The sequence below is a fragment of the Parambassis ranga genome, chromosome 5, assembly GCF_900634625.1.
Source record: "Parambassis ranga chromosome 5, fParRan2.1, whole genome shotgun sequence".
NCBI lineage: Eukaryota > Metazoa > Chordata > Actinopteri > Ambassidae > Parambassis > Parambassis ranga.
This window is the reverse complement of record NC_041026.1, coordinates 3269371-3281956: the sequence shown is the minus strand read 5'-3', so window position 1 is coordinate 3281956 and position 12586 is coordinate 3269371. Positions and strand designations below refer to the sequence as shown.

At 43.4% G+C, this 12586-nt stretch overlaps 1 protein-coding gene across 1 annotated transcript; it reads left to right on the top strand.

The window, feature by feature from the left end:
- Positions 1-2114: 2114 nt before the first annotated feature.
- On the top strand, positions 2115-9793 carry LOC114435399 (NACHT, LRR and PYD domains-containing protein 12-like; the record flags this gene model as incomplete). Its single annotated transcript, XM_028405056.1, has 8 exons — positions 2115-2592; positions 2689-3155; positions 3800-3927; positions 4203-4364; positions 4457-4630; positions 4743-4869; positions 5755-5794; positions 9264-9793. Coding segments are annotated over 8 exons (2106 nt in total), but the record flags the coding sequence as incomplete, so codon positions are not given.
- Between the last annotated feature and the right edge of the window lie 2793 nt (positions 9794-12586).

Below are 12586 nucleotides of genomic sequence, written 5' to 3'. Positions count from 1 at the left end.
GACTGGTGACAAGGGTGGAGTATCCCTTGCCAACTCTGCAAGGGCCCTCTAGAGGGCGCCAAAACCCCACTGTCCCATGGAAAAACCATACAATCAACATAATACAGGGAAAATAATGGGATCAAAAGTAAATGAAGAAGTTATTACCTCCTTACATGTGTGTACCTGTGGCGGTGTGTGTATGTGAGTGTGCAGGATACAGGAGAGTGTATGTGTGTAGGAGTGGGAGAGAAGATGAGAGTTCTTAGCTTGAGAGAGGGGTGAGTTATTAACAAGAAGTATATGTACAGCGTAAAGAATAAGAGAATAAAGCTGCCGCCCTGCAAGGACAGGAAAGTGCTCTGGTCTCCCTTTACTCCAGCTGTGTGTGACGGTGCAGCTTAACCACGAGCAACGTAGCTCGTCCTCTGTGCTTCCTGACTACGGTTGGGAGGTTGAAGCAGGAAAGGTTATCAACGGTGTTATCTTTCTCACAGCATTGCCACAGTAAAACTTGATGAGCTTTTCCACGGCGACCATGACAGCAAGCAACGTCTATCCAGATTTGCGACTTTATAGCCTAATGTCAGAGAATATCTGAGGTTTTCCCATACATTTCTGAGTTTTTTTCTAGCAAATTTGCTACTTTTATCTTAGAATATTAGCCCCCCGCCTCTTCCGGGTCAGTATTTCTTTTTCTTACAATGGCCCTAATACACCGTCGTACTATCTCTACGTGGACAGAAAACTTCCTGTCCCACATGGGCTATTTTTTCATACAGTAGATTTTTGTCCTATAACTATCAGTGACATAACAAACCATCCTCCATTTTGATTGGACACATCAAACGAGCAGCAGTACAACCTGCACAGAGATAAAGTTTTGCTGGTTTTCATCTCAGGTGTGTTTTTATAATTCCAAACATGTGTAGAAGACACAGTTTGCCACTTTCAGGTCTGTGTTGCTGAGTCCATGCTTGCACTGCAGGGGGCACTAAGCTGTAATGAAAGGAAGAGTGAGACTGAGGAACCTGATTCACACTGATGAGATGTTCTGATTGTAGCTTTTACTCTTTCTCATGAGAACACAGCTCTGGCTCAGATGTGTGTGGAACAGTGTGGCACTTTTGTGTCGGCCATGTTGTTTCACCTGCAGCAGAGACGTGTTTTGGACAATGATGGATCTGTATTGCTTTGTAGGAACAGACTGGGCTGCCTCTAAAAGTTAATGCTCAATGTCTGTATGTGTACAAACACTAACCTACTCACTGTCTTTGACAGAGGGGATGGTTCCAGTGCCGGAGCCACGCCACATCACATATTACCAACAGAAACTCCAATCCCACTTCCAGGACAGGTTTCTGTGTGCACAAGAAGGCTGGGCAGTAGATGAAGAGTGTCTGGTTGATATCTACACAGAGCTATACATCACAGCCGGCCGTGACATACACATCAACACACAGCATGAGGTCCAACAGATCGAGAAAGCCTGGAGGCCCAGAGACACTGAGACATCTGTCAAACCCAGAGACATGTTCCAACATCCTTCTGGAAAAAAAAGACCTGTAAAAACAGTGCTTACCAACGGAGTCGCAGGAATTGGAAAGACCTTCCTGGTGCAAAAGTTTATTCTAGACTGGGCTGAGGGAACAGCCAATCAAGATGTGCATCTCATTTTCCCCTTCTCCTTCCGTCAGCTGAATCCACTGATGGGAAAACAGTTCAGTTTGGCAAACCTCATTTATGAATGTATCCCAGAGGCTGTGGACATCAAAGAGGAGGCCCTTCATTACATCTTTACTGCTCTGCAGTCATCAGGAAACCGCAACTACGACAGGAGTGAGTTCAAGCTTCTCTTTGTGTTTGACGGACTGGATGAGAGCCGCCTTCATCTGGACCTTCATGTTGACGATTGTCACTCTGTTGATGTAACTAAGTCCACCACCACCGATATCTTGGTGAAAAACCTCATCAATGGAAAACTGCTGCGCTCCGCTCGCATATGGATAACCACACGGCCGGCAGCAGCCAAACAGATCAAGTGTGTGGACGTGGTGACAGAGGTCAGAGGGTTCACTGACCCACAGAAGGAGGAGTACTTCAGGAAGAGGTTCAGAGAGGAGGAGCAGGCCAGCAGGATCATCTCCCACATTAAGACATCACGAAGCCTCCACATCATGTGCCACATCCCAGTCTTCTGCTGGATCACTGCTACAGTTCTGGAGGACATGTTGGAAACCAGAGACCTGCCCAAGACCCTGACTGAGATGTACGCAGAGTTTCTGATGTTTCAGGTAAATCAGACCAAAGAGAAATATGGACCAGAGTCCAGTCAGTGCATTTTTTCACTAGCAAAACTGGCTCTTCAGCAGCTGGAAAAGGGCAACATAATCTTCTATAAGAAGGATCTGAAAGAGTGTGGCATCGATTTCAGTAAAGCCTCAGTGTACTCAGGAGTGTTCACAGAGATCTTCAAGGAAGAGCGAAGAAGGAAACAGAAAGACACAACATTCTGCTTTGTTCACCTGAGCATTCAGGAGTTTCTGGCTGCTTTCCACCTCATACACTGTTTCGTCAAAGGGGACACTGAGGAGCTGCTAGACTTCCTGAGGGGTGACGACGGCGATAACAACAGCGATGACGACAGCGATGATGACAGCGATGACGACAGCGATGACGACAGCGATGACGACAACGACGGTGACGAAGACGGCGGCGAGTTATCTCTGGATGACATCCTGGACAGAGTCATGGAGAAATCTCTGCACAGTGAAACTGGCCACCTGGACCTGATGGTTCGCTTCCTTCATGGCCTCTCTCTGCAGTCAAACCAGAGACTCTTAGAAGACCTGCTGGGTGAGACAGAAAACTATTCAGAGGCCATCCAGAGAGCCATCGACAACCTGAAACAGAAAAGCACTGATACAGTGTCTCCTGACAGAATCATCAACATCTTCCACTGTCTGATGGAGATGAATGACCTCTCAGTCCATCAGGAGATCCAAGAGTTCCTGCAGTCAGAGAATAGGTCAGAGCAGAGACTCTCTGAGATCCACTGCTCAGCTCTGGCCTACATGCTGCAGATGTCAGAGGAGGTTCTTGATGAGCTAGACCTGATGAAGTACAACACAACAACAGAAGGACGATTGAGACTGCTTCCAGCTGTGAGGAACTGCAGAAAGTTCAGGTGAGTCCAGATGTGACCAATCAGTGTAGCTTATTGGTTTAGTTCTTAGACACATTCACACTGTATGTTTCTCTCTAACAGAGCTCCTTGTGTTCATTGACACATCACATCAGCTGTGTTTTTGTCTCAGATGTTCTTCTACTGTAAAAAAAAACATTGTTTTTATGTTTCTGTTTGAAGCTGTTAAATGAATGGACAATAAATGTGTCTTTATTTGTAGTTAAAACAGCTGTATGTGGCCAAAGTGCTGCACAAACAACACAAATACAAAGACTGCAAAAACTGCAGCACAACATCATGGTATGCAAACATGCAGACACATACCATTACACAAACAGTTCAATCAGGATGTCACACAACACAGAATAACTCTTGAAAGTCTCTGAATGAAAGAGAAGAATTTATCTTTGTCAGCAATATCATCTGGAAGAACCTACAACAGAGAAATAAAGTGAAATACACTGTCAAAATGAGGTGATGAGAATGATCAGAGTTTTTGTTACATGTCAAACAGTCAGATCAAATGAGATCACTGCTACTACTTAAAGTGTCCCTTTCATAATGTTCTGATATTTCTGTCATCACAGACTTTCTGACTGTGACCTCTCAGAGACTCACTGGGAAGTTGTGGCCTCAGCTCTGAAGTCAGACCCCTCCCATCTGACAGAGCTCGATATGAACTGGAACAAACTGCAGGATTCAGGACTGAAGCAGCTATGTGCTGGACTGGACAGTCCTCACTGCATACTGCAGGTTCTTAGGTCAGTTAATGTTATTATTAGGCTGAGGTCCAGTTTTTAAATCATCTGTCAGGACTGACAAACAGAAAAGGACCACAGACATGTGTATCTTCAGTCACTGTTGCTTTGATGACAAATAAGATCTAATCATATGTTCAAATGTTGCTCAGTAATTCAATGAATAATTATTTTCTTCCATCCCAGTAACAGTAATCTGTATGTTTTAATGTTATTCCATATTATTAAATTATCAGTGGTATCAATGGCTCTATCAATGTCTTGTATTGTCTTATTAGGTTGAGTGGCTGTGGTTTGTCAGAGACCAGCTGTCTACCTCTGGGCTCAGCTCTGAAGGCTAACCCCTCCCAGCTGAGATATCTGGACCTCAGTGAGAACAATCTGCAGGATGTGGAGCACCTAGGTGGTTTTCTGGAGAGGTGTAGCCTGCAGACTCTGAGGTCAGTCTTAATAGTTTTTTCTACACTGCTCTACCTTTTACAATTAATATCAAAATCAGTAGTGTTAAATGTGCACATTTCATTTCATTCAGACTGAGCAGCTGTAACCTCTCAGAGAGAAGCTGTGAAGCTCTGTCCTCAGTTCTCAGCTCCCAGTCCTCTAGTCTGAGAGAGCTGGACCTGAATAACAATGACCTGCAGGATTCAGGAGTGAAGCAGCTGTCTCGTGGACTGCAGACTCCAGACTGCAGACTGGAGACTCTCAGGTCAGGATACAGCTTTTTGATCATCAGTTAAATTCTGCTTCATGTTCATGTTGAAGATCTGTTGGATTTCCCTTCTTTCTTCTTGAGTTCATGACCTGTTTTGTACCTCCAGTCTGTCAGGCTGTCTGATCACACAGGAGGGCTGTGCTTCTCTGGCCTCGGCTCTGACCTCCAACCCCTCCTATCTGAGAGAGCTGGACCTGAGCTACAATCATCCAGGAGACTCAGGAGTGAAGCTGCTGTCTGCTTTACTCAACAGTCCAGATTGTAGTCTGGACACTCTCAGGTACACAGAGACCACAGAGCATGAGTCCTCCTCAGTCTGTCAGTTTAGCTCATATATCCACAGCTGTTGATGGATGGATTGAAACTGCAGAGAAGAAATAATCACTGATCCCTGATGTTCATCTTTCTCCATCATTAAGTGTCCATCATGTTAACTTCACTTTTCTTTATACACGTTCTTCATATCAAAATACATACAGACTGATTTTCAGTCACACTTAGTGCAGATCAAATACAAAATGATGCCCTACTTATTAATGTCCTCAGCTGTAAGAACCACTGAATTATTTCCACAAACAAATGTTCCTGAAACAATCCATATGTGAAGCTTCAGAGGAGACAACAACACAATGGTAGAAGGAGGAGTTCCTTCAGTCAGAGACAGAGAGCAGGGAGACACTACAATATTATCACTGTAAAAACTACACACAGACATGAGTGAATGTATTTATTTGAAGTGTGTCAGAAACTCTTCCATCCATGACACATGTGAACCAGGCTTGTGTTTGCATATAGAGTGAAAGGAACAAACAGTCAGAGACAGTGTGGCTTGTTTGCTGCTTTGGATAAATGCACAATGCTGAGATCAAACCTACACTGTTGCTGCATGAAGAGGATTTTACAGTAAAGCACTGACAGAGAGCAATATTTCACAGAATGGAGGACATGAATAAACACAGAGCAGATCAGGAGAGACTCTTCTGGAGTCGACACAGATGAGTTTCAGTCTGTTTGTGTGTCTCTGACAAACTGAGGAACTCTGCTTCATGTTGATCAGCAGTTTGGACTCATGTTGGTTAGAAAATCATTCTGACTGTGTTTCTTCCTGCAGGGTGGAGCATGGTGGAGAGCAGAGGTTAAAACCTGGGCTGAGGAAGTGTAAGTTTGACTCAGTCTTTCCTCATGTTATTGTGCATGAGTCAGTGTTCTATCAGTCCATCAGAGCTGTTGTAGCGCAGCCTCGGCGGTTGGATTTCTTTCGTGTTTACTGGAGTTTATTACTCCCCAGCAGGAGTTTTAGGTTCCAGCTTTGTCATTGGTTTTCCTTTTTTCTCTTGTTAGGGAGCTTTAGTGTGTTGTAGTGTCTTTGTGTTTGTTTGGGGCACTGCTCAGCTCTGAGTTCATGACCTGCAGCCTAACACTGAAACCAGCCTGTGTAGCTGCCGATCTGAGAGTGGGGACGAGGTGCAGACATGCTGTGTGTGGGTTTCCCCTCAGCCTGGGACATAACAGAGTCAACCAAAGCAGACAAAAGACAAAATCCAATAAGAGACCACAAAGGGTTGAAGGTCCCAACACAGGAATAAACAGCTCCACAGTCAAAAAGCAGGCAGGACTCAGACACAAAGAATCTCATCCAAAGGGTCAGACTGGACTGATGGACTGAAGAGTGAGGACACTGAGACACTGAGCTGTGAGCAGCATTATTAGGGTTAGGGTTAGGGCGACAAACGCCAATGTTTAAGAAAACGAGTTACCACCAAAATAAGTTTCACACGGGGTCTCTATTTAAAGTTTTTAATCAATTAGTAACAAAACACGTTATCCGCCATGTTTCCCTGCACCGTTTCGTCCCTTTTTTCCCAATCTGCTACAAACGCCCTGATTTTTAGCACAATGCAGCATTTCCATTCAACCAATCACGGGGCAGCTTTCCAACTGTCATGGCGGAGCCCTGTCAGTAGATAGAAAGTATGTCCAGTCGTCTTTTAAATGAGTGTTTTAGCTGTGTGAAATGAATAACTTTGACAGTATCCATGAGGCAGTCCTCGTTTCTTCCATGGGAAAAAGTGGAAGCCTTCCATACAGAATCCCGAAACTCAGCTGGAGGGAAAATACCGGCCATTTCCTGTTTGCATACTAAAGAGAAAAACTTTTGTCATGCGGATCAACTGACAGCTGGCGAAATAATATTATTAGAAATACATATATAAATACATAAAATTAGTTTTTTCATTAAATGGATTTATAGCTTTTTGGGTGGAAAAAAGATTTGATTGTTTAATAAATGTTTAAAATCAAAATATAGATTTGAGTTTTTGATGTTTTTGATAGATTACAGTTTGAAACATAAAGTAGAAGTTTTCATATAAACCCTTTTTGGGAAAGAAAACACTTTTTTCTGGATTTATAGTGTTTTGGAAGCAATCTCTTCGTTTGTTAGGCGGGACAGCCGAAACCAGTTAAACAAGCTTTTACTGACAGCTCTGAACAGACCACATTAAGTTATCATTCATTTTAGTGCAGCCGCCACAACTTCCATTTCACAAAACCATTTTTTAATCTTCAGTTATTACATTTCCTTTTATTTTGCTTTTTTGCTTTGGTTTCTTTCTGTAACACTGGACTTATTTTTATGAAGGATTGAACTCTGACGGTGTTTGAACAGGAGAGAAAGGAGTATAAAGTGTGTAGTGAGGGGGTCACAGCCTTAAAGCATCTAGAATAACTGTAAAAAATAAAGCAGATCACTTCACGGATTTCACCTTTTGCGGGTTATTTTCGGAACGTAACCCCCGCGATTAACGAGGGACCTCTGATGAGAAGGAAGAGACTGGGCTCTCAGCTGCAGTAAAGGGGGCAGGTCTGGCTCCAAAACAGGTTTCAATGTGCAAGATGTCTTGCCCTCACATTCTTCTTCCATTTCCACTTGTCCTGAAACTTCGGCCTTCGCTGTCAACCTTCCTTTTCTTACTCACACTTGCCATTTTAGAAATGGGCAATAAAAAAACACAGATCACTGGCAAAACAGGGTGGTGAGAGTTTGACCATGTTTGCTGCCATCTTGTGGTGAAATGTTGAATATATATAAACAATAATTTTTTAAACGTGTGGATTTCATCCTGTGGACAACAGTACTGGTGGCATATTATGACATTATTGATTTTATGACAGAGGCTTCGGCCCAGTGAACATATGAACTGGACTTTTGGTCTGTTCTACAGGAAAAACCCTAAATGATAATGCACCAACAATCCCAACCAAAGAAAGGAACATAAGGACAGAAGAACCAAACAGGAAAGAAAATAGAAATAACTATTGTATATATAACCTCGAAAATTTCACAATAAATTTTGAGTGGGCCAATGCGCGCTCGCCCACACTCTGCTGCCGGTCCCCCCATTATATACCACCAAACCTCATTCCTGATCACCGGCATATGTGAAAGCTTAAGTGGCTTGCCTGTCAAAACAAAAAGTGGCACAGACATGGGGACTCAATATGTCAGAGGTCTAATGTTTATCTACATTTTACATTTTAAATGAAGGTTCTGTGTGAAAGCAAACGCCATGGCTTCAAACTTTTGACAGTGATTTGATGCCTGTGGGGAGGGTTGATCGCAGTTTTTCTGGATGTTTTCAAACACCGTTTATCCGATCGCTACCAAACCTCAGAGGGTAGTAGTCCTGACCGAGCCGGTCGATTTGATGTATAATTTGTGGGGGTGGCTAGTGCTAGTTAGCTGTGAAATGAATTAGATGCTTTTATTTTGAAAATCATTGTGTGTCTGTGTAAGTGTGTGTGTGTGTGGGGGGGGGGGGAGACACTCCCTAATGCATGTTAAAACATGTTTAAGTGTTTTATTTTGAAAATCTACACATCAGCCATACCCTGTTATTGTTCAGGGTCTTTTATTTTGAAAATCCATGTTTGTGTGTCTGTGTGTTGGCAGGTGTGTATAGTGTGTGTCTGCATATTTCTGGGTGGCTTGTATGTAGTTCACCAGGCCTAGTAAGGTCTGTAATGATGTGGAGGCTTTTATTTTGAAAATCTGTGTGTGTGTGTTCCTGTATGGTTGTGTGTGTGTTCCTGTATGGTTGTGTGTGTGTGTGTGTTCCTGTATGGTTGTGTGTGTGTGTGTGTGTTCCTGTATGTGTGTGTGTGTGTGTGTTCCTGTATGGTTGTGTGTGTGTGTGTGTGTGTGTGTTCCTGTATGTGTGTGTGTGTGTGTGTGTGTGTGTTCCTGTATGTGTGTGTGTGTGTGTGTGTGTGTGTGTGTGTGTGTGTGTTCCTGTATGGTTGTGTGTGTGTGTGTGTGTATGTTCCTGTATGGTTGTGTGTGTGTGTGTGTGTTCCTGTATGTGTGTGTGTGTGTGTGTGTGTTCCTGTATGTGTGTGTGTGTGTGTGTGTGTGTGTGTGTGTGTTCCTGTATGGTTGTGTGTGTGTGTGTGTGTGTGTGTGTTCCTGTATGGTTGTTTGTGTGTGTGTGTTCCTGTATGGTTGTGTGTGTGTGTGTCAGATAATAAACTTTGTATGAATGAACAACACATCAGTCAGTAAAGACAGAATGAAGCCATCAGATGTGTCAGATGATAAACTGCAGCTGTGTCTTTTTCTCTCCATCAGATTTCTGTCAACTTGAAGTCGACACAAACTCAGTGAACACAAACCTCAAACTGTCTGACAACAACAGGAAGGTGACACATGTGGAGGAGGAGCCATATCCTGATCATCCAGACAGATTTGATGAGTGGGAACAGCTGCTGTGTAGAAATGTTCTGACTGGTCGCTGTTACTGGGAGGTCGAGTGGAGAGAAGGGGTTAATATATCAGTGAGTTACAGAAGAATCAGAAGGAAAGGACACAGTGCTGACTGCATGTTTGGAAGAAACAATCAGTCCTGGAGTCTGTTCTGCACTGATCATGGTTACTATGTCTGTCACAATGACAGAGACACATCCATCTCCTCCTCCTCTGTCTCTGACAGAGCAGCAGTGTATGTGGACTGTCCTGCTGGCACTCTGTCCTTCTACAGAGTCTCCTCTGACACACTGATCCACCTCCACACCTTCAGCACCACATTCACTCAGCCTCTACATGCTGGGTTTGGGTTCTGGTTGGGTTCTGGTTCCTCAGTGAGTCTGTGCTGTGTGTAGAAGCAGAGTGTGTGGAAGTGACAGCAGCTTCAACTTTGTGCTTTAAATGTTGATGATGTTTCACTTTCATTTGAATCACTGACTGTGATTTCAGGTCAGAACATGTTTTTGTCTTAGAAGCAGTGAAATGAAGAATGTGAAGCTGAATTTATGATCATGAACTTTGACATGTCCTCACAAATGAAACCCTTACATTAAGAAATGCATGATTCCATGTTGTTATGGCTCTGATATTAAAATGTAGTATTATAATAGGAGTTAATGGACCTAAGTGGAAAACACCATTTAAAACTGCTGCAATACAAACACTAATAACTCCAACTCAATATTTTGGATAAACTTTGACATGACAGATATAAAATAATGCCTGAGCCTCCCAACTTGTAAAATAACGGAACTGCGATCACTCACCTGCTCCTGCCCGGGACGTTAAAAAGAAGCAAAGACACAAAGAAAATATAATACTTATGAGTGAATGACACATCTTTGAAAAAATATTTTATATATTTGAAAAAGTAAAACAACCTGCACTGAGAGGTGAAGTGGACATCAGCTGAAACTGCTTTAGTATTTTTCCCCTTTCTTGTATTTATGATAAAATCAGGAATTTACTGTGACGTATTGACAGGTTTATTTAAGGAGACGTCGTGACGTGCCGGCCGCTGCTCATTTGCATAAAACAGTTGGAGGCAGATATGAAGGATTTTACTGCTGCGTAAATATTGAAACTGGTTTTTGAACGTTGATCCAAAATGTTCTGATCCCCACAGTGTGTGTGTGTGAACACTGTACACTGAAAACACATCATGTTAATCAAAGGGAAACAAACACAGATATTAAAAGTGTGAAAGATTCAGATTAAAATGATTGATCCCCATAGAGAATATATCTCTAACAGATTCACACACATCACAGTGTAAACATGCAGCTTCACACACACTGAAGCTTCATCTCTGTTGTGTCTCTGTGCTTGAAGGAGTCACACAGACACACTGTGCTGTGTCACTGTGTCCTCATATCAAGTCAGCTTTATTGTCAACTCTGCTATATGTGCTGAACATACAGAGAATCGAAATTGCGTTACTCTTCACTCCGCAACATATAACATGTAACTAAAAACTAAAGATAAATATAAAGTGTAAGAAATGTACCTACAATGAGGCACACACAAAATACAAGGCACATAATGAAGGCACAATGCAGTCAGAGTGCAAAAGATGTATAGTGCAAGTCAGTGCAGTTGGCATAATATAAACAGGAATGGTTTAACTTATAACAGCTTATTGAGACTGGTATGAGAGTGCAAAAGATGCAATGGTGCAAGTCAGTGCAGTTGGCATAATGTAACAGTCCAGGAATAGATTAAGTTATAGCAGCTTATATGAGACTGGTGTGACATGACAGGGTAAAAAGTGACTGGTGCACAGAGTTCCTTTGGTAAAGTGGCTGGTACAAAGAGTTCCTATCTTGGGTGGTGGTAGGGGTGAGGGGATGGTGGTAGGGGTAGGGGGTGGGGGGGTGGTGTCAGGGAAGGGGGAGAAAGTGGGGCACAGCAGGGAGAGAGATCAGCTTCCTGACAGCCTGGTGGATGAAGCTGTCCCTCAGTCTGCTGGTCCTGGCCCGGAGGCTGTGCAGCCTCTTTCCTGATTGCAGCAGACTGAAGAAGCGGTGTGAAGGGTGGGTGGGGTCTCCTGTGATGCGGAGGGCCTTCCGGGTGAGACGGCTGTCGTAGAGGTCTTGGAGGGAGGGGAGAGGGACGCCGGTGATCCTCTCAGCTGCTCTCACTATGCGATGAAGCGTCTTCCTGCAGGTGGCAGTGCAGGCTCCATACCACACAGTGATGCAGCTGGACAGGATGCTGTCAACAGCCCCTCTGTAGAAGGTGCACAGGATGGAGGGAGGGGCTCTGGCTCTTTTGAGCTTGCGGAGGAAGTAGAGGCGCTGCTGTGCCTTCTTGGTCAGGGATGCAGTGTTGTTAGTCCAGGAGAGGTCCTCAGTGATGTGCACACTGTTCCTCTGTTGTGTTACTGTCGATACAAACTGCTTCACACATGTTAACAAAAAGAATAAAAACCAACATGAACTGATGTGAGTGTGAGACATGAAAACACATCAGTCTGTCCAATGGCGCCACCTGCTGACAGAAACCTGTGATCAGCTGCTGTCTGGTTAAAGTGAGGCAGAATCTCCATCAGTCAACAGATGAAGATCTACATCTATATGAACACAGAGGTCATCTGGATCCATCACATCTGAACTTTACTATAATAAATACAGACATGTCAGGATGACATCACTGAACAGTGCAGGTCTGTCAAGGTGTCAGTCACTGTCAGATGGATTTCTCTGCACCTTTCTGTCTCACTCGCTGCTCGCTCACATACAAACAACTTCCTGGGTTGTTGTGTTACATTTTAAGATAAGATAAGATAAGATAAGATAAGATAAGATAAGATAAGATAAGATAAGATAAGATAAGATAAGATAAGATAAAACTTTATTAATCCCGATGGAAATTCTTGTGCCAGAGGTATCAAGTTACATTAAATGCAGTTAAGTACAGAGTATAAAAGTATAAGTGTCACTATGATCCAATCAGAGTACAGTACGCAGTATGAGCACAATATATCATACTTAGATACAAATATAGACCAGTGGAGGGAATGACAGTGATGCCTGACATGATCATCCAGCTCTTCTCCCTACAGAAAGGGGAGGAGTTATACAGTCTGATGGCCACTGGCAGGAAGGACCTCCTGTGGCGTTCTGTGCTGCTCCTCGTAGTCTCAGTCT